Source organism: Galeopterus variegatus, unplaced genomic scaffold (assembly GCF_000696425.1).
Source record: "Galeopterus variegatus unplaced genomic scaffold, G_variegatus-3.0.2 Scaffold931, whole genome shotgun sequence".
NCBI classification, from domain to species: Eukaryota; Metazoa; Chordata; class Mammalia; order Dermoptera; family Cynocephalidae; genus Galeopterus; species Galeopterus variegatus.
In genome coordinates this window covers 409,224-436,266 of record NW_007727042.1, presented here as the reverse complement: position 1 = coordinate 436,266, position 27,043 = coordinate 409,224, and the positions used below count along the sequence as shown (strand labels likewise).

The 27,043-nt window shown below is 47.1% G+C and overlaps 1 protein-coding gene across 4 annotated transcripts in view; it reads right to left on the bottom strand.

Moving 5' to 3' along the window:
* Positions 1 to 27,043, bottom strand: part of SRGAP3 (SLIT-ROBO Rho GTPase activating protein 3) — a 268,397-nt gene that overhangs the window by 37,933 nt on the left and 203,421 nt on the right. Inside the window, exons 9-15 of one of the 4 annotated variants that reach the window (XM_008573540.1) lie at positions 26,155 to 26,352; positions 22,648 to 22,732; positions 16,836 to 16,863; positions 14,505 to 14,591; positions 9,595 to 9,625; positions 8,471 to 8,531; positions 6,829 to 6,906 (exon numbers count right to left, since the gene is read on the bottom strand). In XM_008573540.1, the coding sequence (XP_008571762.1) occupies positions 6,829 to 6,906; positions 8,471 to 8,531; positions 9,595 to 9,625; positions 14,505 to 14,591; positions 16,836 to 16,863; positions 22,648 to 22,732; positions 26,155 to 26,352 (568 nt within the window). Of the gene's footprint in view, positions 1 to 6,828; positions 6,907 to 8,470; positions 8,532 to 9,594; positions 9,626 to 11,987; positions 12,091 to 13,886; positions 14,592 to 16,835; positions 16,864 to 22,647; positions 22,733 to 26,154; positions 26,353 to 27,043 lie in introns of those variants that run through there. The other 3 variants (XM_008573541.1, XM_008573542.1, XM_008573543.1) reach the window with 3 other exon arrangements.

The following is a 27,043-nucleotide window of genomic DNA, read 5'->3' as shown; positions in this document are numbered from 1 at the left end:
GAACCGGTCTCCACATGGGATCCGAACCCTCGGCGAGAGCGCCGCCGCACTCCCAAGCGGCGCACTCTCCAGTGCGCCACCGGGTGGGCCCAAAATTTAAAATTTCTTTGCAGGGCTTTTGTTTTCATTTTTGTTTTGTTTTTTGGTCCTCAGAATGTATCCCACTAAAGATAGATGGTCAGAAGACAGAAAGTAGATTGGTGGAAGCCTAAGGGCTGGGGGCTGGACTTTCGGAGATATAGGGAGTAACTGCAAAGAAGTACAATGTTCTTATTTTGGATGGTGCAAAAAAATTGGAATTAGATTATAATGATGACTGCAAAACTCTGTAAATATGCTACAAACCACTGAAATGTATACTTTAAAAATGGGTGAACCTTACAGTAGGTAACAATAAAGCTGTTAAAAATGCATGATCAGAGTACATGTTCAAAAGTCACTCTCTGTGGTTACCAATTCATTACACAGATTATTTGTTTCTATTTGTATTCAGTTTTAGGGATTGAATATTTATTCTTTTCCGAAATCCTTTTATTAAAATATTAACTTTTGAAAATATAAAGCATTTATGGGGTCCAAAACTCAAAACCAGCTAAAAAGATGCACTCCGAGAAGCCCTATTCTGACCCTTCTCCCCTCAACACCTTACATTTAACCATTTTCATTAGTTTCTGCTTTATCCTGCTGTGTTTCTTTTTGCAAAGAATGAGCAAATACATATAAGTATTTTTTATTTCCCCTTATTTCTTACACAAAACAGTATATGTCTATAGAAACTTGTTTCTTAACTGATTTTTTTATTTCCCCTTATTTCTTACACAAAACAGTATATGTCTATAGAAACTTGTTTCTTAACAACTGATCCTGGAAATCCCTCCACATCAGTTCATAGAGATCCTTCTCTTGGTGATGCTGGTGGTGTTTTATGGCTACAAAGTACTCTGTTTCGTGGATAGACCATAATTTATTCAACCAATCTCTTATGGATCAACATTTGATTTCTTTCCAACAATTTGCTATCATAAATATTGCCACAGTGGGTATCCTTGCACATGTGTTTTTGTATTCATGGAAGCGTATCTCTGTGGTAAGTTCCTAGAAGTAGGCTGCTGGGTCAAAGGGTAAATGCATGTGTAGTTGTTTCTGTTGCTTTTTTTAAAAAAATTTTGGCAGCTGGCCAGTACAAGGATCCAAACCCTTGACCTTGTGCTCAGAACCCTTCCTTCCCCATAAGGAAGTCTTGGGGTTAAGTCCCTTATGGGAAAGGAAGAGAGAAGATATAAAAAATAATTGCCTGTACTCACTTCTCAAGTGAGAAAAACATTTGCCGCATGTGAACTCCCTTAATCCTCACGACAGCATTGCAAGGCCCAAGGGAGGCGTGGATCTGACACCATCAATTCTCTCCTGTAGGAGAGCTGAGGCCCCAAGCAGTGAAGCAACGTGCCCGCACTAACGCAGTCAAAGCAAATGCCAGCAGCTCCCAAGTCTCATAAGGACTGGGTGATATTATTTCCTATACCTGTGATTTTCAGATTGATCTGTCTGCCTGTCTACATGCATGCCTGCCTATGCATGTATCTATCTATCCATCTACTTTCCTTCCCTCCTTTCTTGCTCCCTTCCCTCTAGGACTGGGTGATATTATTTCCTATACCTGTGATTTTCAGATTGATCTGTCTGCCTGTCTACGTGCATGCCTGCCTATGCATGTATCTATCTATCCATCTACTTTCCTTCCCTCCTTTCTTGCTCCCTTCCCTCCTTCCTTTACAGTAGAATCCCATCCTTTTTTTTCCTTTTTCAAGCAAAAAGTTCCAGCATGGCGCTGGTAACACCAAGGTCATGGGTTCAAATCCCTCTACTGGCTAGCACCAAAAAAAAAAAAAAAAAAAGAAAGAAAGAAAGAAAAAAGTTCCTATGAAATCCCTACATACCCTGCATATAGAACAAAGCCGCCTTAGTTGAATTGGGAGGGGCTGTCCAAGCCCCACCTCCTCAGTCGCCCTCTCTATCCCTGTAGTTGCTAAGGAAGGAATCCAAAACCGCCACTATTTTAAGCTATTTCCCTATGATTACCACACATCATTCTTGTGGTCTCGTGATTCTCATGATTCAAAAACACATGGATTTTTTCCTCCACATTGCTTATTGGCTTCCCATCACTGAGCATGACTAACATATGGACTTTATGTTCGTCCATGTGCATGCACACACACATCATTAGTCCACCCTTCCTCCCAGGAGGCACTGTGGCCATACATGGAGCCACCCAAACATTCCTTTCTGTTAGCTCAGGCCTTTGGCTCTCTGCAAGGCTAGTCAGTTCTGGCTCCAGAAATGAATGGAATTCCAGAGCTGAAGGTAAGCCAAATGGTTTGTATGAATGATGGCTTTCTTTAAGAAGAATTAGAGCTAAAATTCCAGGCAAGTCTGAGAGAAAGCTGTGTTCACACTGTGCTGGCTCATGTCCTGGGGGAGGTGGAATTGTTACCAATATCCCTGCCTGTGACTTACTCTTAGCCAGATCACCTGGGCACTGCCAGACACCTTAAGGCAGGGCTGTACCCAGGGCAGGGCCTGAACACACAGTGTGTGGGTAAGCTGGGAGGAGGTCACTCTCACCAGGGCAGTTCTCTGCGGCTACAGGTCCATCCAGCCTCCTCGACATGACAGCCCCTCCCAGCATCTCCTGGTCACATCCCTCTTCCTGAGGCAGGAAATAGATCTCAGCAGGGTCAGGTCCAGAGTCTAGAATGTTTCAGCCCCTGCATGGCATGACTCCAGCTCCAAATCCAAACCCTGTCTTGACTTGCATGGGTGGAAGGGCTACTGCCTCCCTTTCCAGCCACACCCTCCACATAAGGAGAGACCCTGGCAGCTCTCTCATCCATGCACACAAAGGGGATACAGGGGAGAGGCCTTGGGGATGGAGGCGACAGAGAGGCACGAAACTAGCCAGGGAGACCAGAGCATGCAATGGCTTTGTGCACGCCCTGGCTGCTCATTCCCGCCTTTTCTTCACATTTTCTCCCTCCTTTTGCCAGAAGACCAGAGGAAGATCTCCAAAACTCAACCCATGAGTTTAAGATCTATTGACAACAACAACAAAAATAACTCCAGCTAAAACCCTGGTTGACTAGCATCAGAAGAAAAAGAAAGTAGGCTTGGGAATAATAAGCCAAGATTGGATTTGCAACATGCTAGGATTTTTCAGAAGCTTAAGGAAAAGAGAACATGCTCCCTTCCACAGCCTTATGCAGGGAGTGGGGAGACATGTGCGCTGGGGAGGGGAAAATGGGGTCGACGCACAACTCCCAAATCTCTTTTAACAAGCGGCAAAGGAGAGGCACTGAAACTTTAAGTGGGGAGGATTACAGGACTTAAATTTTTAAAAATAAAGAGAAGAAAGGAAAAACACAATGTACTGGTTTAAAGAGGAAATTCAGTCACAAGTTAGACCATGTGGGACGTGAAGAGTGGGCGAGAAAAATATTGAGCTGTGCCCAGGCTGGGGCCACCTGGTCGCCAGGGGAACGTGGAAAAATGTAGTGGGTGAGCCAGGAAGAGGGAAGACATGAGGCTGAGGAGAGGTGAGAGGAAGTGTCCCTGAGGGTCACCTGGGTAAGGAACCATCCAGGCCTTCTGGGTGGTGAATGTCAAGAAACAAAAAAGAATACATGAGAAATTTGGATACGGCCAGCTCAGAAAAGCCAGGAGCAGATTTCTCTAAAAGAGACATACCAGAAACTATTCTTTTAGAAGACACGCTTCTTTGTGGGCTCAGGTGGAGCAGAAGAGAAAGGCTGGTGAAAGAATGAGGTTCATTTTGGAGCAATGGGGAGAGGGAGGGGGCACCTGCATACGGGAGGCAAACAACAAGGAGAAAAGATTTTTTGCAGCTGAGATCTGGGTCAGGTAATCTTTGCCCAGCTGGGCTCTGCCTGTGGCGATCCAAAGCTTGTTAGGAGCAGAGAATTCTTTTAAATTGCACATCACCCCCACAAAGCAGCCAAGCAAGTGACAGGAGGTGCTGACCTCAGAAAATCACATTCAAGAAGAAAAGAAAGCAATGCTCTTGGCTGGGGAAAGGGTGGGGTTGCCTGTCACAACAACGTTGCCTACAGAACACAGAGAAGCGGCCAAGCGCGAGTGCTGGCCCAACTGGAGGCACCAGGCAGTGAGTTTCCCCATGAGGTTCGAGGCAGGGTGACAAGGAATTCTGTATAATGGATGAGCTCAGGAGAATGGCACCAGCAAAGGTTCTAGACCACAGTTCTGTTCATTTACAATGAACACAGGAAAGCAGGGTGCTGCTATGGTTTGATTGTGTTCCCCAAAGTTCAGGTGTTGAAAACTTCATCCCAATGCAACAGTGTTGAGGGGTAGGACCTTTAAGAGTTGATTAGGTCACCATGGATTAATGCCATTATTGCAGGAGTGGGTTCCTAATTTTAAAAAAATCGAGTTTGGACCCCTTCTTCTCTTGCTCTTGCCCTCTCTTGCCCTTATGTCTTCCACCATGGGATGATACAGCACGAAGGCCCTTGCCAGATGCCATCACCAGGCTCTTGGACTTCCCAGCCTCCAGAACCATGAGCCAAGTGAACTTCCATTCATTACAAATTACCAGTCTGTGGCATTCTGTTATAGCAGCATGAAACAGACTAGGACAGGTGCTAACAAGTTGGGGGAAATGAAGAAACAAAATTGGGCTGTCCAGTGACATCAAGAGAGGCTCAGGGCATCAGGAATGATGATGGGAGATTCCTCTTGCTTTCTGGCCTTTGCACATGCTGTTCCATTGGCTTGGAATGCCCTTCCCTTACCCCTGCTTGCCTGGCTCTTACTCTTTAAGCCTCAGCATAGGCAGTTCCTCCCAAGGCAGCCTTCCCTGGCTTTGCTCTTCCTCCTTCTTCCATCCAAGCCCAGCTGGGGCTCCCGTGCTACCTAGTACTTACTCCATCTTGCACTGATCATACTGTCTATTTACCATACTGGCTCCCCAGCTGGCAGTGACTGTGTTTTGTTCATATTGTATTTCCAGGCCCCAATTCATTACCTCATACAGCTTAGGGCTCAATGCTTGCTGTTGAGCAGATCATACTGTCTATTTACCATACTGGCTCCCCAGCTGGCAGTGACTGTGTTTTGTTCATATTTTATTTCCAGGCCCCAATTCATTACCTCATACAGCTTAGGGCTCAATGCTTGCTGTTGAGCAAATGAATGAATAAATGCCTGGGAAGGAGTTTGGGGCAGGGGGATTCTGGAGCTTTCTGGTTCTAAGTGTCCAAGATCCTGAAGTAGACTCCAGAACTGAAGCTCCCCTGATTCCTAGGAGGCCAGTGAGCACCACATCCAGCCAAATCTTGCTCTCTGCACCTGGTTCCAAGCCAGTGTTCACAGGGCCACAGAGGGTCTGTGCCTGGGGGCTGCAGAATACTTCTTCCACTCTGGAGCTAGACCTTAAGATGGAACTGAGAGGACCAGGAGGTAGAGAATTTGCTCAGGAGGCAGCTCCTCCAGGGGAAGTGAGATTGTAAGTAGGGAGAATCCTATGTGTGAAACCTCAGGGAGAGGCCCACTCAGAGCACAGCCAACAGGGATAAACTGTACACCTCCCAAGGCTGTTAGACGCTTACATAAAAGAAAGTGCTTTCTGACCCACTGGGATGTGATATACTGCTAGTAAATGGGCTTGGGATTGGGGTATTGGGGTTGGTTCCCCAGTATCTGAACCACTCAGAGAATAAGGCAGTAAACCAGAGTTGAGAAAGGATGGGCTATGGAGATATTCCCTTTCCCAAATGTGAGAAAACTGCAGGCAGAGTTATTGCTTGGGATACCTATATACTAACTCTTCTTTCCTCCCCTGGGATGAGGATGTGGACTTGCTAATACTAGGCTTTATTCCAGAACCAAGGAGAATGACATTTGAAAATATGTATTTGAATAAAAATGCATGGATTTTCCATTCCACTACAGTAGTGAGATAAGCACTGAGTACACAAGGGTACTTCAAAAAGTTCATAGAAAAATAGAATTAAAAGATAATACAAATCTTTCCATGAACTTTTTGAAGTACCCTTGTGCAAAGGCAGAGGTATAAGAAGACTTCAGTTTTTCCTGACCCAGTGAGTCCTCACTTTGCATGGACACTGTCAACCGGCCATCTGTCTCCATCAGGGATTCTGAGGCCAAGGGAGGTTATACAAAATCAATCACATGTCCTGTCCTGGTGGCCACCTCACTTTTAATAAGCTCTTATGCCTTTGGATAATCAAAGTGGGAACTAGGTAATCTCTTCAGAGGTGGGGGAGTACATGGTCTCTTCCCAAAGTGTGGCTTGCCAAAAACACTGCATAAAAAAATTAAGAATTAAAGTACACTAAAGGCCACTCAGTGTTATCTGTGTTCTTACAACTTTTCTAAAATGCAGCATCATTTACAGACTCACATAAATATTCCAGAGTTCTTCATAAGGCCCTCTTACCAACCACTGTACAGTCCACGGGAGAAAGTCACCCATGAGCAGCAGCAGTAGTAGCAGGGAACTATTTCAGGGAAATATTTAACAGTTAGCTCTTTGGAGCGGAACTAAAAGATCTCAGTGTTTGCCAGTTTCCGTGGTGTAAACTCCAGCCATGGCTGATTTCAAGTTGCCAGGGTGGAGTCATTGAATGTGAAGTTAGGAGGAGGTGAGTACAGTCAGCTCCTGCAAACTTGTGCAAGCTGGCTCCTGCACACTGCTGGCTCTAAGAGACATGTTAACACCCACCCTGGCTTCCCCTGGCCACAAGCTTGAGATGGCCACTCTGCACCCACCTCTCTCAAAGGAATTTTTGATGTCATTGACTTCGACCTGAGATCCTGGCACTCTGAAGATCCCCTGCTGCTGGAGTCCTAAAAAAGAAACAAACAAAAAAAAGAAAATGGTAAATGCCATGAGACCTTGAGCTCATCAGACCACTGGGAATATCAGTGACTTTCCCCATTGTATGTCTTTCTTCCCCGTCCTTTATTACAGTCATTCCTAATGAAGGTCTCCTGGAAGATGCCCAGCAATGGCCTTTGCAATGAGGTACAGCTGGCCAAAAATACTCAGACACATCCTGTTTCATATGTCTGTGATCTCCTTGAAGGAAAAGGCCACAAGAAGTTCATATCAACACTATTCACTCCCCCTACAGACATCTTCCTTCAAGAAAAACTAGACTCTAGAGTGCATTCTGGCCTGGGAATCAAGGAGTTTGGGTGAGATTAAATAATTAAAGAAAAACAATCTCATTTTTTTACAAGGCCATACAAAGAGGAGACCACAACAGTAACGGCGTAACTGCAACCCATACAATTGAAGGAATTAAAGGGCTCGCCTCATCTCAAATGGGAATGAATGGGGGAGGCTGTGATCCTTTCCCTGTCTCAGTTCTTCTATATAAAGCAATTCCCTACATTATAATCTAGGAAGTGTTTAATAGGCAGGCTTTAGTCAAAGTTTGGGTCATGTGTGGTATGTGCTCAGTAAATGCTTGTTCATCTCTTTAGTTAAACAGTGTTGAAATTCTTCCACCCGAGACTCTGATCCCACCCTCCTGGCTCATGACCGCCCAGCCTCACTGACCTCCTTCCCCTCTGAGACCTTTCCACTTGCCCCGCTCCTTTCTCTCCGCCTGGGCTGCGTGGCTGGCCTCTTCTACTCACTTGGGACTTAGTTCAAATATCACCCCCTCGGAAAGGTCTCTCTCACCACCTTAGCCATAGCAGTCCCCATCCCTTTTTAATTGGTTTCTCTATCCCCTTTTAATCAGTTTCATGGCATTATCACTACCTGAAATGGTATTATTTATTTTTCTGCTTGTTTATTTTCTATTTCCTTTTTAATTGGAAATGTCAGCTACCCAGGGCAGGTGTCGTACCTGTCTTGCTCGTGCCTGTATTTCCATTGTCCAAAATAGTGCCTGTTATGCTCCCAGTGTGTGTGTGTGTGTGTGTGTGTGTGTATGTGTATATATATATATATATATATATATATACACACATATATTTGGAGGAATGAGTGAGTGGATAAGCACAAGTTATGTTCTGGTGACACTATGGTTAACAAATCCCAGATGCTATTTACTTCCTGGAGCTTAACAATCTGATAGTATTAACTGATGTTCAAAGCACAGAGCTCTGGGGTTGAGTGGGAGTGAGGAAGGAACTGAAATGGTTCTCCTGTCCCTGCCCTCCCTGCTCCTCAGTTTTCCTAGGTGCTAAGTCCTCTCACCACTACATGCCACTCCCTGGCACACGCGGCTCAAGAGACAGCACTCAGAGCACAGCAGCTGTTCCTGGAGCACTTTCTCCCTCGGAAGCACAGCAGTGACAGGAAGCCTTCCAAGATGAATTAGAATCTCATTTCCTATCAGAACAGCTAGCTTCTGTTTTGCAGAGAGCTGAAAACGCGACCCAAGATTGAGCTTACCATATAAATTGATGTATCGGATGCAGCTCTCCACTACAAGGGGTATCGCTTGTCCTGAATCCTTAAGAAAAAAGTAATGTGAGTTTTATTGGGCTAGGAAATCACCACAGGAAAAAGACATTGCAAACACAGATTATAAACTCAAGCCAGAATATTAGTACCATGAGATTAGTAGGAAAACAAGCAAGGAACTGCTAATCCTAAAGTCTCCACGGACAGTTACAACAGAAAGTCTAGAGTTATGTGCAGGAAAAGGCATAGCTATGACAATTTAAAGAAATGCTCTGTCTTCTTACCCAGTTGTCAAGGAATCTGGGCTGAAGAGGCTTGACAGGCACATGTGGGGTAAGGGAGAGGGGACCCACCACGTGGAGGGGCTGGAGTCTGCCCCAACTCAAAACTACTCTCCCAGTGCTCAGGCATGAAAGGGCAGGATCAAGACACGTCCTACTACTGCAGTACCTGATGCCAGAATTAAGGACACGCCGTGGGGGAGCAAAGGCTGGCCCGAGGGGTCCTCTTGAACTAAGAGGAAAGACTAGTCTAAGAAAGGAAGACTAGTCCTAAACACCCAGGTGCATACCTTAATGGTAAGCAGGGGAAAGTTCTAGGTGCAGCTAACGGCAGCCACTGGCCACCTAGTGGTCAACCTTAGTCAAAAAGTCTGAATAAGATGCGATTGTAAACATATGCACCCAGGCTGTGAACGTATTTTCAATCACATCTTCCTGGACTGGTGGATAGCCTCACATGGCTGGGAAAGGAGCAGTTTTCTTTTGGATTCCATGATTGGTTGACCTCTCTATTATTTCAGGTCACTTAAAGAGCATCATTAAAAAAAAAAACTTTCTTAAAAAGGGGCCAAATTAAATTGCTAGCCTCCTCAGAAGGCGAGGAAACGAGGAGGCATGTGTAATATGCTGTTGTAAGACAGCGTGGATTTGGATGTGTTCTTGGCTCCTCCACACCCCCCCGAGAATTCTTTCCTTGATTAACCGTGGTCAGGGAGAGGACAGGAATATGGACCCATCGGCAACAGGCAAGGTGGGGGTCTGTTCTGGAAGTCAGTACTAAAGACAGGTTCCATCCAGTGGCATGGGGCTACGGGCCTTTCTAGTAAATACCTGGTTCCTGGTTCGAGCATTTCTTCTTCCTCTGATAACAAAAAATAAACAGGCAGCAGAGCAGGAGAAAAAGAAAAGATTATGCAGGAATAAGATCAGTTAGAGTAAGCAGATCCTTCAGAGTCCATGAACGCCGGAATGCAATGGCAGCCAGCAAAGGTCCTGGGGAGTCTGCCACATAGCCTGCCCATGGGGAGGGCCACCCAAGCCTCAGGGCCTTGTAGGACATCTAGAAGCTGTCCCCAGCCAGGCTGCCTTAGCTTCCCTACCAAGACACCAGTTGACATCAGGGCTTCTTTCAGTCCTTGTCCAGGTGCAGGGACTGTGTGCACTAATCCCATTCCCATCCCCATGTCTAACTTCTCCTCAACAGAAGGGACTGTTTATTCACCAATGGGCAAGGACCTACCTAAGACCCCATAGGATAAGCCCAGCTGCCCAACTTCACGTCTACTGTAACACTGCCCCTGGAATTCAGCTCAGGAGCTCATTCTTGGTAAAATGTTTGGGTTTCCCGAGATCATGTTTATCAGGTGCCCTTTGGATGGGGTCCAACAGGATTCCACCTGATTTCAAATTCCAAACAGCTTCCCATGTTTTCCTACCAAACACCCTGGGTAGCTTTTCCTGAGGGTCTACCTGGCTTTGCTCTCTTTCCTGCCCTCCTGACCTTCACACTGGCCCTGAGAACACCTCTGGGAACATACAAGCTGGGAAAGGCTGGAGAAGGGAGGGATGTAGAGTCAGAACACCTCATGAACCAGAAGGAGGAACCGAGTCCTCTGCTTTCACTGAAAGCCACTGAAGATGCCTGTTTTCAGGGCAGCACTGTTCTTTCTTGCCACGTGTACAGTGGGTCAGGCTCTGGGCTGGGTGCTGTGTCTCCTCCAGGCCCCCCACGGAGGCTGAGCTAAGGAGCTGGAGGATGTGTGCCTTCTAGCTGGTGTCACCTGTGCAGTCCCCAGTCCATTCTAACACAAAGTCTGGGCACCACCGATGAAGGCCATCCTGCAGGCTCTAGGAAGATGGACCTAGCAGTTGTGGCAATGGCCAGATACTTAGAGTAAGAAGGTGGCTTCCCTCGGTGACTGCCTCAAAGGGGCAAACTCTCGTGTGGTTGAGTAGTTTCTGATGTGTCGGTCAGGAGGTATAAAGTCAGATTGCTTTACAGTCACACATTATATGTAGGACGTCTCTAGTAAGAGAATATTTAATTCAACAGAGCAGCTAATTTTCAAATACTGTCAGATAAGAGTTAATTCCTTCCAAGCATCCTTACTGGCCAGCCATTTTGAAAGACCTGAGCAAATTAGGGAGGGTGTCCCTGTCTCTGAGCCTTCCTTCCTTCTGTCCCCCTTCAAAGGATTCCTTCTGTCCTCTCTCTCTGCTCTTTATTCCTGCTCTTCTTTCCAAGCCCCTAAAGAAGCCTCATCGGCTATAGCTCATGGCTCTTCCTGCTCTCAACTCTCACAAAACTTGTTTCTTTGGGGACAATTCACAAGGGCTCACCGTGAGTCCCCTTACACTTCTGCTTCCTGTGTTTCAAACTTTCCGAGCTCCATTCTCTAAGCTCCCTGAGGACCGGGAGAGTAACTAGTCCCCTCTCGGCCATGGAGAGTGGTTCTTTCAGAGCCGAGGGTGAACTGACAAGAAAGTCTTGGAGGTGACAGCAGGGAGGATGAAGAGGGGCTCCTTGGGCACAGCTCATCCTCTCATGATGGTGAGCCACTCCCTCTGGGTCACCTCCATGTAGTTCCTGGGGCACCCAGCGGGACCCCTCCTTTGAGGCATCTTCTATGCTCCAGTCCCCTTGGGGATCCTAAAGCAGCCCTTGCTTTTCCATGCCCCTTGGCAATCCCAATTTGGGACCCCCATCTCCACTTTCCCTTTCTTCCTCTCCCCCTTCCTTTCCCTTCCCCAGAACTCGGCCCACAGGCACATGTGTGTGTGTGTGTGTGTGTGTGTGTCACTTTCCATCAGTCTCCTGGGAGACGTGGGTGTGAATGAGGTAAGGGGTTCTCTCTCACTGTCCCTCAGGTGCTGGGACTGCGTTCCTGAAGCAGTACAGCGTGGCTGGTGGGGACCGCTGTGCTGGCCATTTTGACCCCATTTGGATGTCACTGGGTTTCCTCATGACCTCATCCTTCCCCCTAGGGGTGAGAATCATGGGTGGCACTTAGCAGCGACTGGTCAGAGGCAAAGCAGCTCTGACCAAAAGTCCTCACTAAAGCCAAGAGCAGCTGCAGTGAGGAACTAGCTCAACAGGGCCTGGCCGAGGGGACAGGTGGTAAGTTCTGGTAGGAACAGGGCTGCCAGCTGGAGTGGAGGAGGGCGGAGAGAGGCTGCCATTACATTGGGCGCATTCGCGGACTCCATGGCTCCCCAGCAAGTACCTTAATGAACGCTTCCATACTGCCGTTAAAGAGTTTATGGCTATACACTGAGAGAGGCCTAGGTCTCCTCATTTTCTGTGGTTTAGGGGGAAGACAGGGGGGCCTAGGGGAAAACGGAACAAAAGAAATCAAGAAAGCAACCAACATAAACACACAACTGGGAAAGACACTCTTAAAACCCACGACTGGAGGAGAACACGAGATGCAAGTGGAAGCCCTGGCCCCCAACGTTGGTTTCATTGTCCCTCTGAAGGCCTCTGGATGTTTTAGGGATCTCAATTTACCCACAATGCCAAGCAGGAGGAACTCTCATATAGCAAAAATGCACTAAATCACAGGGCAGAAAATAGTATGTGTCCAAGAAACCACTGAAACTCTGATCAGAGGCTGTCGTCCTGCAAAGCTGACCAGACGGAGGGGGGATCAGGGGAGAGAGATGTAATCGGTAGCCCAAGAAAGCAAGAGACTTTCAAAAATGATTGGGAGGGTTCATTTTCATTATTTAGGCTTATATTCATCACCAAGTCTCAATTCCTGATGTACCAGGGCACTCATCTGCCTACCGCCTTCTGGCATTTCAAATGCACTCAACTAATCTTTATTTCATTAATCTAAGATGCAGGCAGTGATTCTTCTCATTTCAGAGACAAAGAAACTGATGCCAGGAGCGAGGCTGCAGCTTCTTTGGGGTCCCTGGTGACCCAGGAACATGATAGTATCCTATTCTTTAGTCAAGTACACTTTCAATTAAAGCACTTTCAAATCCACTATCACACTGAACGTCACCTCAACCTTGTATGTATGACCCCATTTTACAGAGGCAGAAACTGAGGCCTAGAGAGGAGAACTGACAGAGCTGGGCCCCAATCCCAGGCCTCTTTGGCTCCAAGTCCAGGGGTTTTCCTACCAGGCCACAGTCACAGAGCCTTAGGGCACTTTTTCATTTCAGCTAAGGACTCATCTACCCCATTAACCCTTGCCATGGGGTCAGGATGAAAGTGTCTTGCTTTACTTTAGGATCTCCATTCCCTGTGCTCCTCTCTTGGCCACAAGGAGGAAACCACACACAATTCACCAGGAACAGGGAGACAGCCACAGACACTGGACCCGTTTCCAGAACTGCTCACCATGCATATTCCTGTGCTGGCTAATATTTGCTCATTTCACTGGCCACTCCGGCCTGACTCAGTGCTGACAGCCTTCCGGAGCAAAGGGCTTTCTGAGGTTAGGAGGAGGGTCCCTAACCAAGAGAGGCAGGTCATTTTCAAATGGCTTGTTTCCAAATTGGGGGAGCAATGAGTGGGGACTCAGCACAGATAATGCCCTCACACGACAAGCAAAGATCTGGTCCCCCAAGTCTTGATGGATTTCTGTGAATCAGCAAGAAATCTCATAGACAGTATAGGCAATCAAGATAAATGAGGTTCATGCTGCCTCTGTTTTCTGGGTTTGTCACATCTGTCTCCTTCAGTAGCCCAACCACCTAGGGAACTCTAACCAACTTCTCCCAGGTGTTTGAGGAATAAGCAAATGCTGCTAGCTCCAGGACATGCATGGGCAAGACTCAGGTGAATCCAAATATCATGCCATCCAAACAATGGAACCAAAATAACAGCACAGACCAAAATTTTGAAAAACAGAAACAAAAACAAAAAAAACAGGCAAGATTATTTCGAGCCCATCTTGGATCTATGTCAATTTGGTTAGCTAAGTCCATGTCATTTCTTTTTCAAAAATTACTTACTTTTTGGGTTGTGTATATGTGGGGGGTGGGATTTCTCACAATGAATTCACTTTTGAATTTCCAAGTGCAAAAGCCAAAAAAGAATGCCAAAAATGTGACACAAGGCCATATGTGTTAAATTCTGGGATTAGGAATAACTTGGGGATAGCAACATTGTTACCTTGTTTTCATAGTGTTTGGAGTTTCTGTTTTTGAATGTTCCCAGATTATTTCCTTATCTCACACTGTATGATAACCTCACAACAACCCTGTGAGGTAGGCAAGAATTATTAAACCCACTTTACGCAGAGAGCAAATGAGCCTAGAGAGATGAAGAAACTTGCTCAAGGCCACACAAATAAAATGTGACTGAGGGAGGTAGAATTCAGCTCTTCCTACTATAGGCTCAAGTGTTAGTGTGAGAAAGTGATTTTATCATAGAACACCCAGCAGTAGCATTAAATTATCTATTAAACTCCCACGTCCAGCAAGAGTGGAGACTCTTAATGCAGGTGTTGGGCATCCAATATCAAAAAATCAAGGATGCCCAACTGGAGGGTTTCCTTAAAAGAAGACCTAAGGGTTTTTGTTTTTTCTTTAAATTTTACAAAGTAGAATAAAGGGAGAATGGGATGTTTTCCCATTTTTCCTGCCCAATCCAGAAAGCAAAGGACTGTTTGAATCCCACCAGGATTTCTTTTTTTGTGTGCGGTGCTCTGTGCACTGACTGGAATCTCTGACAAGGAACCGTAGCTATCCCAACTTTGCACGATATTAGATCTATATAGACTTACTGAAGTGCTGGGTGGGACACAAAGTGGGGAGCAGGGGGGCAGCTCAGCCAAGGAAAGTGGGGCAGCCTAAGCCTTCCATCTCTTCTGCTGCTCAGGTGCAGAGCAAAAAGGAAAGAAAGAGAAAGAGAGGCAGGGAACACAGAGACAGCCACAGAGAGGAAGAAAGAGAAACCAGAGACCAATGTCCCCTTTCTGCCTTTCAACCAAGGTGAAAATTAACATACGTTAGCAACACAGGAATTGGTCTCAAAATTATTCTCTGACTAAAAGGACGTGATAAAAAATTTTCCCTAGACAACCGAATAGACATGGATGTCAACATCAAAAATGGTGGCAATATTGTAAATCAATGGCATCAGACTCTCGGAGGCTGTGCATGGGTTTGTACCACGTTACATCCGTTTGGACAATTCAGATCACGGGGGAATGTCAACCTGGGTTAGGGAAGCCAGACTTTTGCCTGAATCACAGTAATCAAACATTGCTTTTGTATCTTGCTTTGCCATTTACAATACACTTTTTATTATCACACCTGGCCAGCCTAAACTACAGAGTTAATATGAATTTGGGTTATTCGAAGGTAAAGTTCTTAACTGTGAGAAAAACACAACATGTTACAGCCCATATGCTAAAACTGGTCCATCTGTATAAGGTCAACAGCAACTTGGCTGAGGAAACCTGCTTAAATGATCATCCAAAATGACAACGACCATGTGCAGGAATCTATGGAAGATACAGAGAACCATCATACAGGGACATCACACCCAGGGCCTTTAAGATTAATTTTAAAATCACTTCCAAGTTGGCCATGAGTTCCACAAGTTAAATCATTATTTTGGAGGTATGGGGAGACTTTTAGTTTACTAATAAAGTTGCATTTGACCTTGGCCAAGGGCCTGAGTGCATAGGACTAGGTCTGTAGTTTAGTGCAGGGTATCTAAGTGGGAAGTCTGGCCATCTTAGGTTGGATTTTTCAGGCTCTAGGTCAAGGAGGGTGAGGAATATAACACCTCAGAGGGCTTCATTTAAAACAAAAAACAAACCCTCAACTTTCCCGAGGGAGGACCCTGAGACCTGGCCAAGGGTTTGATCACAGATCTCCTCTCCTGCAATCTGCTGGAGCACTCTTCTGCATGAATTCTAGGAATTGGGAAGAAGTGAGGGACAGCTCAATTTGTCCCCCATCTGCTTCACTATTTGCAGGCTTTGGTGTAAAATATGACTTTTGTTGTTTGGGGGCTATGACAATATCCACTTGCCAGAAAAAAAAACAGGCTTGTTTCTAGAAGATTCTTCGAAAGTGACCCTGCACAGCTGCTGCCCCACGCGCTGAAAGGGCCTCATCTGGTATGAATCATCCTGATGTTCCCAAACTGCCTGGGCCCGGGGGAACAGCTGCACTGACTGAACTTCTGGAGAGCCCTCGGTCTTCCGGTCCCAGGCCCAGCAAACTGAAAATCCCAGAGCTTTCCGAGCCTCCGCCCCGCCTACTCCCTTTCCAAGGAGCAGGAGAGAGTTGAGGGTTCATCTTTGCTCTTGCCAAGTAGGACAGCTTTCCAGGATTCTGGGCCACTGGGGAGAATTCGTGGGGAAGGGAAGAATGTCATCGGGTCACTGGGCTCAGAAAGTGAGCCAAAAGTAGCTCTCAACTGCCACATGATGGAAAAGCACAGGCCTCTGGGTCACCAGGCCACCAGCTGAGTTCCAGCTGGGGGAGAAGCAAGTCAGCCTTTAACTGGCAGCTCTGAGTGCAAGGTATTCACTGGCTCTGGTCTGCTCAGGAAGAAGCGCAGAGGTGTGGTGCGGAACAAAAGCAGAAGCTGCCCCCCTGCCACTTGCCGCCAGCCCATCCAATTGCCCTCCTGGGGTCTGTGCGGGCGTGTGTGCACGCGCGCGCATGCGCAGTCCCGGCCACACCCCAAGCCTGGGCAGGCGGGGCCCTTTGCTCAGCAGCCATGGAAGAGGTCGGGGGAGAGGTCAGCCGCCACCCCGCAGCCTCTCGCCTGTCCTGGCCGCCCTCAGCCACTCTGGAATAGATATTACTGTCCCCTCACCACCCTAACTCCATGGACAGCACAAAGGGAAAACGCCTGCGGCCCCCAGCAGCTCCGAAAGCGCCCTCCCCACGGCCGGCCTGAGAGCCATGACTCCCCAGCCTGATGCTAGAACCAGCGGGGCGGCCACGACAGCGGCCCTGCCCTCTCTGCACACCGCACCATCCTGCGGGGACGCTGGTGGCCTCCCTAGGTCTCAGCAGTGTCTGCCACCCCCACCCCCAACCTGCTCCCGACCTCAGGCAGCGGGTGAAAGACAAGATTCTCGCGCTCTCACCTGGTGGTGCCGCATTCTGCTCTCTCCCCTGAAAGAAAAGTACACATTGATGTTTAATGGGCTTTTTAAAAACCAGAGAACATTCGTCTTTTTCTAAAAATAAGAAAACAACTGGACTTAGTTACTTATGAAATGTGAAATCTAATTATGCCTAAGGCATGGTCTGTTGGAAAGAACGGTGTTTTATTAATTCTTTATTAAAAGCTCCTATTTGTAGGGCTGTATTCACATACATTTTATTGCTTACATACATTTTTTTTCAGTGATTCTCAAACCACAGTCTGCTGACCGCTGTGTCAGAAACATCTGGGGCTGTGGTTAAAAGTGCAGACTTCTGGGTTCTCCCATGGATCTCCTAAATCAGAATCTCTGAGATAAGAACCCAGGAATCTGCATTTTACCAAGCTCAGGTGATCTTGTCTATGCCTACCAAAGTTTGAGAACTCCTGCATTGTTTTATGTCAATAAAGATTGACCGAGGTCCTGTCACATGCTTGGCACTGAAGGACACCAGGCATAAGACAGCTTCTGATTGCTCCTAAACCCTACCCCTGTGCCTTCATTACTAGCTGAAGATCTTATGGCTTCCTTCATTAGAAAAGAAAATCAGTAAGACAGGGTTCTCTATCTGTGTGCCTCCATGAGACCCAGCCACCGACCCTCACCTGTGCACACCCTCCACTTCCTCTCCTGTTTCTCTGGAGGAAGCATCCCGCTCTGCCAAAGCCCAGACCTTCTCCTCAGGCGCCAGGTTCCACCACTCTGCCCTTCTCAGCAGCTCCACTTCTGCAAGTGTCTCCCCTCTCCCTAGCATCACCAATCTCCTCTCTTCTGAATCGTTTCCATCAGTGTATGAACATGTTCTAGATATGCATAGCCTAGCTTTTACCCCCGTGGGCCCCATCACTCCCCATAACCGTATCCCCATTTCTCTGCTCTCCTTTAAAGCAAAACTTCCAGAAGGAGCTGTCTAGAGTCACTGTCGCTCCCTCCCTCCTATTGTCACTTTGCCCCACCGCAGTTCGGCTTCTGTTCCCACCACTCTGAGACTGCTCGTGTGGAGGTCAACAGTTAAGGTCAACAATGATGTCCCTGTGGATGAATCCAATGCTCTTCCCTGCTCTTATCCGACCTCTCAGCTCCATTCCACTCAGTTAACTACTTCCTTCTCACAGAGCTTTCTCTTGGTTTACATGACTCCATACTTTCCCGGTGTCCTTCCCACCCTATGGCTGCTCCTCAGTTTTTCTTGCTATCTCCTCTTCACCTGTCCCCCATTTCCCAACACCCCTAGGAGGAGAGAACCACCACCCTCAGTTGAGAACTTCTAGACCAGTGCTGTCCAATGGAAATTTAATGCAAGCCACAATTTCTAATAACCACATTACAAAAAGTAAAGAGAGACAGGTGAGATTAGTTTTAAAAACATATTTAACCTATCAAAAACATATATTATAATTTCAATGTGTATCAATAAAATAAATTAATAAGATATTTTATATTCTTTTTTTGTGCAGTAACTCTTCAAAATCTGGTGTGTGTTTGGCACATCTCAATTCAGACTAGCCACATTTCAAGTTTCAACAGCCACATGTGGCCAGCGGCCCAAACTGGACGGCACAGGTCTGGACTGGAGAATGCCATCCAGGGAGGGAAAGAGGGGAGGAAGAGAGTCATCTGAGGTCTGAAAATAGAACTGGGAGCGAATCGACACACAATTCCTTAATTCCTGACCGAAGCCACAAGCAGTTTACAAGGGTGGCTGCAGTTGGTTGAAGTGGAGCCAAAGACCAAAGCAGGAAAGGAGAAAAGTTTGGTGAAACAGACAAATTTGTTCTGCTTAATATGATTGTGTGTCCAGGGTCTGGGGCAAATTCCTAGCAGACACCAGTTTGAGTTAAATTTTCCCGTAGACCCGAGACGTCCAGTTAGAGCCAACAGCAACCCAGGAAAGTGGTCAGCCGATGGCCTGGGATGGTACAGAACAGGAGGGTTGACCATAAAGCGCATCATTTCCCTTCAGGTTGCATTCAAGTGTGACTGACTCATAGGGAGCACTTTCAGAAAGCGTTTCCTGCCCCATTTCCTCTTGATTCCAAAACTGCCTACTCTTCTGTGGACGCACCATGGTCCAGTTATGTTGTCCTTCTTTTAGTTCTTCTAACTCACCACATCTTTTCCCACCTTTGCAAATGCTGTTCCCTCTGCCCCGGACACTCTTTCCCCAGTTTTTCATGTGGCTGAAGACTTCTCATCCTTCAGCCTCCTCTAAAAGCCCTCTCCGATCTCCCAATCTAAAGTAGGTCGTCCCACCCCTCACCCCACATATACAACTGTTCTCTACCTCAGCCTCCCCAGGTCTGGCCGAGCACTGTGCCTTTTTTTGGAGAGATGGATGGACAGATAGGGGCAGGGAGGGCTCAAAGGGTTTAGGACGGGAGTTGCATGTCAGAACACACTCAAGGCAGACTTTCCTCCAGCAAGAATCTAACACATTACCCTTCGGTCTTAGACTCACATTCCAGCTCCCAAGTTACTAACATCTTTAGGGATATGGTGTCTCAACTTCTAACAAATATCAGGAATCAAAAAATGCCATGTCCTTTACCTTCTGAGACCTGTTGGGATTTTTAAAACATATTCTACAGTTGGTGGCTAAGTCATTTTCTAGAAGGTCAGACTGTCTGGTCCTGGTGGCCATTTGGTCTGTAATGGGCTATTAAATCTTGGCCTGAAAAGGTTATGTGCCATCCCTTTTATAGACAATGCTCTCTTCATCCTTGAGGGGCTTTAGTAAATTGAAAAACCACCCACATCTTGAGTGTAGACCCTGGAGCTTAAGACTACCAAAACCCCAGAGCAATAAAAAGTTCAGAGATCTAAGACTCAGAGATGATGATAAACTGAAAATTCTATGGCCCAATAAAACAACACAGCAACAGCCAAGGGCAGATAAGAGTGTGTGCTCTTGCTCTCAAGATATGGGGATGATATCATTTGTACAAAGAATGCCAATTTCCTGACCACCTAGAAGCTTTTTGATTTGTATTTCTAGGGCCAATCTCACTAAGAAAATTGCATCCAAGTAAAGGTGAACCAAAAGACCTTGTGTTTCCTCTAAATTGTAGTTTCTTTGAGCCATGCTGTCAAAAGAGCACTTTAGAGATATCAAGGCACTAGATAGGGCACATCATTTCATTAACAACAAAAAAGCCTTGTATCTTTTCAGCCAAAATATTTCATTGATCCTATATTTCTCACCTGTTTTCAAAATTTCCAGATCGTCCCTCCCAATACAAAATAGCCCTCTGATGACACAAAAAAGCCACTGATTCAGGTGAAACCCTATCCTAGCCCTACTCTGAGAACAGCGTTCAACTAGTGAAAAATCAAAATGCTCAGGAAGGAAGGAAGAATCGGCTGACACGCAGAAGAATGAATTAGCTCAGATCCTGAGCTCTCTTTGGGCTGCTGAATTTCTCCATGTGCCCCTTCACCCAGTGGGCAAGAACTTCATCAATCTAAGTCGGGGCTGGGCCGGCCCGGTGGCGCACTGGATAGTGCGCCGCTTGGGAAGCGCGGCGGCGCTCCCGCCCGAGGGTTCGGATCCCACATGCAGACCGGTTCCTGCTCACTGGCTGAGCGAGGCGCGGGAGCGACACCGAGGGTTGCAATCCCGTTGCCGGTCCCGGTCCGGTGCGGGGGCGACACTGAGGGTTGCGATCCGTTGCCGGACACGGAAAAAGACAAAAAAAAAAAAAATCTAAGTCGGGGCAAATTCTCCTGGTTGTAAATCCCCCCCTTTCACCCAATGTGCTAAGAATCCACATACACCTTTATTGTGTAGTGGATATACAAAAATGACTGGAGATTTGGTCTCCATTTATTCAGCTTCAGTTTTTTCAGTAACTCAGTAATTTATTAACTTTAGTTAATAGCAATGTATCAATATTCATGAATTGTGACAAATGTACTATATTAATGTAAGATGTTAATAATAGGTGAAACTGAGCGTGGAGTAAATGGGAACTCTGTGCTACCTGTCCAACTTTTCTATAAATCTAGAACTATTCTAAAACAAAAAGTCTATTAAAAAAAAAAAAAAAAACTTCTTTATAATTGACCAGTCAATCAAATCCATCCCAGTTTTCAAAGAAAGCACAGTGGGCTTTTCCACTGTTGACTTGCTAGAAAGGAGGATCATGGAGATTCTTCCAGATGGCTCTTTCTCAGCTGCCCCTATACTTCTGAGGCTGCATTTTCTTGCAGTTTTTTTGTTGCTAATCAGCTCAAAACTTGGAAGAGGGACTGGTAAGTCAAATCTCAGAGTGAAGTGTGGTTGAAGACTAAAAAATCTTGGAGGGCCAAATGGACAGGAGGTATGCCAACCAAAACTAATTATTATTATTATTATTATCATCATTATTATTATTATTTCATTAAGGCCATTCAGGCAAGGACACTAATAAAAGGTTGCTTCTGATAGCACTCACAGAGCAGGCAGAGAGAAGCACACTCTCCTCCCCGTCAGAGGACTCATCCAAGATCTTATTTGTCAGAAAAACATCTAGTTTTCTAAATCCAGGGCACCTTATGTCAAAAATACAAATAGCCACCAACTCATATGGGCCTGCCTTTTGTTACACAGCTCATGAGAAGCAGACCCCAGCCCCATGCCCACAAAAAGCAATCCTCGTCTTTAATGCTAGTCTCGGAAGCTGCTCTTTACGCACTCACCCTGACATCCTCTTGGACTTTCTGTCTCTTGCCTTTCCCTTCCATTCTCAATGTTTTCCTTTTCTCTTTGCTACCCACACTCCTCCATGGCCCCCCTCATGCCCTGGCCCAATACTGGAATGTCAGGATGTATAGCATTTAGGGGAGGGGGAATGAAGAAAAAGCTCATTACAACTCTTCCCCACCTCTACCTTCCAATCAATGAGTTTTGACAAATGTATACCCCCACCCAAATCAGGATACAGAACATTTATTTCCATCACCCCCAAAAGTTCCCTAGCTCTGACCATCTGGAACACACAAAACTAATCTATGGTGATAGAAATCCGATCAACGGTTGCTTGGGGTAGAGAATGGGGAGACTGACTACAAAGGGACACAAGGGAATTTCTGAGCGTGATGGAAATGTTCTATATCCTGATTTGGGGGGTGGTTATACAGGTAGATGCAAAGGCCCTGGGGCCGGAACGAGCTTGGTGAGTTTTGAAGGGCAGAAAGTTGCTCAGTGTGGCTGGAAGGGAGAAGGGTAGCTGAGGTCAGGGAAGCAGGCAGACGCTAGAGGAAATAAGGCCGCATGTGCCATGAGAGAAATTGGGATTTTATTCCAACTGTCATCAGAAGCCTTTGGGTGGTTTTAAGCCTAGTCCAGGTCCCTCAAGGACCAAACGCCACCTTATACATATGGATTTTCCTTCTCTGGACCTAGAATCCTAAAAGGCACTCCGATAATATTCCTGGCAAATAGTACCTGCTGAAAAATACCACTTGGTTCCTGGATTCTCCCAGCCCCTACCTAATGGGGACCCCTCTGCCACTTTGTTCTGGTCCCTCCCCACAACCAACACTAAGATTAGTGATTTCCCTCTATTTTCTGCAGCCAGACAAGACCCCTCTCAGCATCTGAAACAAGGGAATTGTCTAGGCCTGCCCAGTCCTGTTAGGTGGGTCCCATAACAGGCCTCATTCTGCCAAGTGCCCAGTTCTCAAGTTTAAACAGCTCTGCAGCTCGAGGGACCACAACAAAACCCAGCTGGGAGCACAGCCCCTCCTGGTGGGCCTCTCCCACCTGACTCACCTTCGCCCAAGGTCTGCTTGAGTAAGTCATGCTTGGCCTGTAGCTTGGTGATGAGGTTACTGCCATTCACATATTCTTTAAATTTCTGTAAGACGTAAGGCACAAGGAAGTTATAGATTACAGGGCCAAGTAATGGGATCTCTGCCTCTGGAACTCACCTCTGGGACAGGGAGGTCAAAGGGAGGTCAGATCATTCTTAGAGACTCAGGGACCCCTGTGTGGGGAAAAGAGAGGCCTCTGCATCTGCTCCTTTGCTTTTCTCTGTTCAGATCCCCAGCTCTGCCAAACGCAGCTGCCAGACCTTGGAGGGCTCCAGGCCTTGCAGGTCAGGGTTTGGGAGCACAAAGAAAGCCCAGGGAGAACGGGAGCAGTGAGAGCTGCTTTCGTCAGGTGAGGGCTGCGCGGAGCACAGAGCAAAGGGCTTCTAGAGTCAACAAAGCTCAGCTGCGGTTCCGGACAACAGCAATAAAGATGGGAACCATCCCAGTGGCCCCACAGCTGAGACCAGAGAGCTTTACTGGATATGTCAGAGAGGAGCCTCAGGACAAGTTTTTCTTTCATCTAACTGAGAGACTTCCCTACTAAAATACCCCAAACTGCATTGGGTGATATGTTTTCCTCCTTGTACAGATGAGACAAGCCAGGCTGCCATAGGGAAGTGACATGCCCAAGGTTCCACAGAAAGCACAGGGGGCCAGGGCCAGCTCCAGGCTGCCTTCTCGTTCAGAGCCCTTGCCAGGCTCAGCATACTTCAGAGCAGGGCTGAGGGACGGAGTACCATCCAGAACAGAAACACATCCACCTGCCCCAAGCTCAGCCCGGGCTTCAGCCATGCCTCCTCACGGGGACCAGCTCTCCTCCCCCACCCTGCACCGCCCAAACAGGAGCCCGGACCCCCGTACTTCAGAGCAGGGCTGAGGGACGGAGTACCATCCAGAACAGAAACACATCCACCTGCCCCGAGCTCAGCCCGGGCCTCAGCCATGCCTCCTCACGGGGACCAGCTCTCCTCCCCCACCCTGCACCGCCCAAACAGGAGCCCGGACCCCCACTGGGTGCGCCTTTGCTGGACTGCAATGCAGGCTGCAGTGGGGTGGGACCCACTTCTGGATTCCCAGTGCCTATAGCTGTGCCTGTTATGGAACAGGTGCTGGAAATTTAGCTAAATTCCCACCCTCATGTGGCAAACAGACAATAAATGAACACAAATAGTAAAATGCCAGTTGGCCAGATGGTGGTGAATGCTATGGATAGAAATAAAGCAAGAACAGTGGATTGGGAGCCTGGGAAATCCTCGCTGCAAAGAGGACATTTGAGCCCTGGCCCGTGGAGGTGAGAAGGGGCTGTGTGGGGACCTACAGGAAGGAGCTTTGCAAGCAGAGGGAACAGCTGTTACAAGAGCTCTGAGAATGACATCAAGGAGGTAGATGTGATTGCCCCAAATCTACCAGCTAGTTTCTTACAAAGAAACTCACTCTACTGCCCCAGCCAGCACACTTGAGACAAGGGTGAAGAGGAACAAGCCGCGGAAGCTCCAGACACCCCCAATTCAACCTGTAGATGAGGGTCTCTGACACCAGCATCTCCCCCCATTGAAGACAGGTGGAGGGGCAATGCTCTCCTGGCTCATCTTCCTAACCACGAATCCTCGCTGTGAACACAGCAGGCCCCCGGTGGCAGTGGTGAATGGCAGGCATGGGCATGGGCAGATTCATTAAGATCAGCCTTGTCTTCTTCCCTGACAAGGTCAAAGAGCACTTGGAAGAAATGCAGAATGCGTCAACTATTGGTTTTCAATGAGGGATCTGACAAGGCCTGTCCCAAGATGGAGCTGGATATTAGAGCTGGGTGGGATTGTGGTGGGTTAAATGACCACAGTCCATCCAACCAATATCAGCCTAGTTGCATATGTTTAACAAGTCTGTCTTCAGCCTCGGCCCTGGCATATCCATTAGATTTTATTATTGACAGCTTTAAGGTATAGAAGCCATGCTCACTGAATTTGCAGATGATACAGGGTCTGAAAAGATGGCGTGTGTGTTGAATAACTGGATCAGGATGGTGACAGACTAGAACCATGAACTGAATCCATCAAGAGGAGATCCGGGGCCGGCCCAGTGGCGCACTGCTACAGTGCGCCGCTTGAGAGCACGGCGGCGCTCCCACCAAGGGTTGGGATCCCACATACAGACCGGTTCCCGCTCACTGGCTGAGCGAGGTGTGGGCGCGACACCGAGGGTTGCGATCCCGTTGCCGGACACGAAAAAAAACAAAAAGGAAAAAAAAAAAGAGGAGATCCAACTGGTGATAAACATAAGTCCTACCCAAGACAACGCCTACACAGCCTTTAGGAGGATGGAGGCCTGGTAATGGCAGCACATGGGGAAGAGAGACTTAATGGATATTAGCTTTAAAATAACCAAAAAAAAAAAAAAAAGAATATGATTTTAGGATGTTTGAATAGGAGTATAGTACCTAGTATGGAAGGGATAAAAATTTTGCTCTATTCTGTGCTGCTCAGATCACTGCTGGACTCTCACTTTAGAAGAGGCATCAACAAATGGAACCTGTTCAGGAGGGAGTCACTAGAATGCTGAGCTACTCAAAACAAAAGCTCATGAAGTGGGACTGAAAGAATCAGATACATTAGCCTGCAGAAATGAAAACGCAGACCCCTGCAACCATGAGAAAGACTGTCATATAGAATCAGCCTCGCTCTGGGTTGCTCCAAGAACAGAATCAAGATCAATGGCCAGAGATCCTAGCAGAGGGAGGTTTTGGAAGATAACAAAGATAAAGGAAAACAATATCCAAAGCCAGTCACAATCCAAATAAAGGAGCTATTCTGGGAAGGAAGGAGCGTTCACTCCTGGGGGCATTCAAGCACAGTCTGGATGATCTATTGGCAGAGATATGGCTGAACAGAATCAAGCATCAGATGGAAGATTTAAGGTCCTATACAACCCTAATATTCTATGTTCAACAGATGCATGTTGAACTAAAGCCCTGATTTCCCTTCTCCTTGTTCCTTGTTGCCCCTGGCCAAAACGAAGGTAACTAATCTGGGATTTTTACACAAAGGGCTAGCAACTCATGAGCAATTTGCTTGGATTGCTGAGGACATTGTTTGCAAAGCCCACAACCAAATTTAAGACAATTCACCACAATAATCCACCCACATAACTTGAGGGCTGCTACTTGGGGCTTGCACCTGATTCCCTTCGCCATTTTCCTCTCACCCGACTGAATAGAACTCTCTGGTTTTTCCTAGAGCAGGAAAGTTTTATTAACCATCACCCAAGATCAATACTAATGCTACCCACTGGTAATTCACTTTCTGCATTTTGGGAAAGCAAGCCAGGCAACATAATTTTAAAAGCATGTTGGTAGTCTTAAGTCTAATGGACCCATGTGGTTTTGCCGGCTCTCAGTAGCTCAGGCTTCTCCCCAAAAGTCACTGCCAGCAGGTCAGCAGACAGTGGGTTCTGGGTCCAAGATGCCACTTACCGTAAAATAAAACATTTCTGTTTCCTGCTGGTTGGCTCTCCTTTTGGCAATATTGATCTTGCTCATGTAGGTCTCAGAGGCAGCCGATTTCACGGACTCTGTAGATCGACTGTGCTGGAAGGCGTCGGAGACATCAAAGTCTTCCACGGTCAGCATGTCCTGTAAGGTCTGCATGGTGGCATCCAGGGTTTTTCTGACCTGGGGAAACAGAGGATATTGACAAAAATCCCTTGATCTCATAACGCCTTTAACACTTCAAAGTCCTTTTTTCAACTGTCACTTATTTCTTTCACATAAAGTCTCTAGGATGTAGGCAGAACCTAAACCTAAAGATAATCATTCTCATTATATCGATATAGAAATTAAGGCAAATTAATCACTGGCCCGGGATCGCACATCTGGGTGGGGCGAGAAGCCAGGTTGCCCAGTCTAAAGCCATTTTATTGTATTGCTTCTGCCAGAAAGAACCTTGGAGAATGATGTGAGGAAAGAGGAACTCGGGTTTCGAGGTTTGTTTCTCTTGGCCTGATTATGTGGCCTCAATCTAGCTCCTCCAGTGGGAGGCGGCCCCTTGAGTAGGGACAACACTGGAGTTACTCTCGTTCTCTTCGTTTGAGAAGGGAGGGGACAGAGTCTGGGTAACAGTGGGCAGCCACCCTTACTGGATGAACTCTCCGGCTATCTGCTGCCCGCCTCCTATCACAAGCCTCGCCGAGACAAGAGAAGCCCAAGGAAGACAGTCACTGAGGCACGCGCAGTTTAGCCAGGACTGTGACTTGTCTCCTGGAGTCCAGCGGGACCACAGGAAGGCTCTGCAGGCAGGCGCCGAGCCCCGCCCTCACGACACCCCTCCACTGAATTATATCTAATGGCAGGCTCTGTGTTTTGG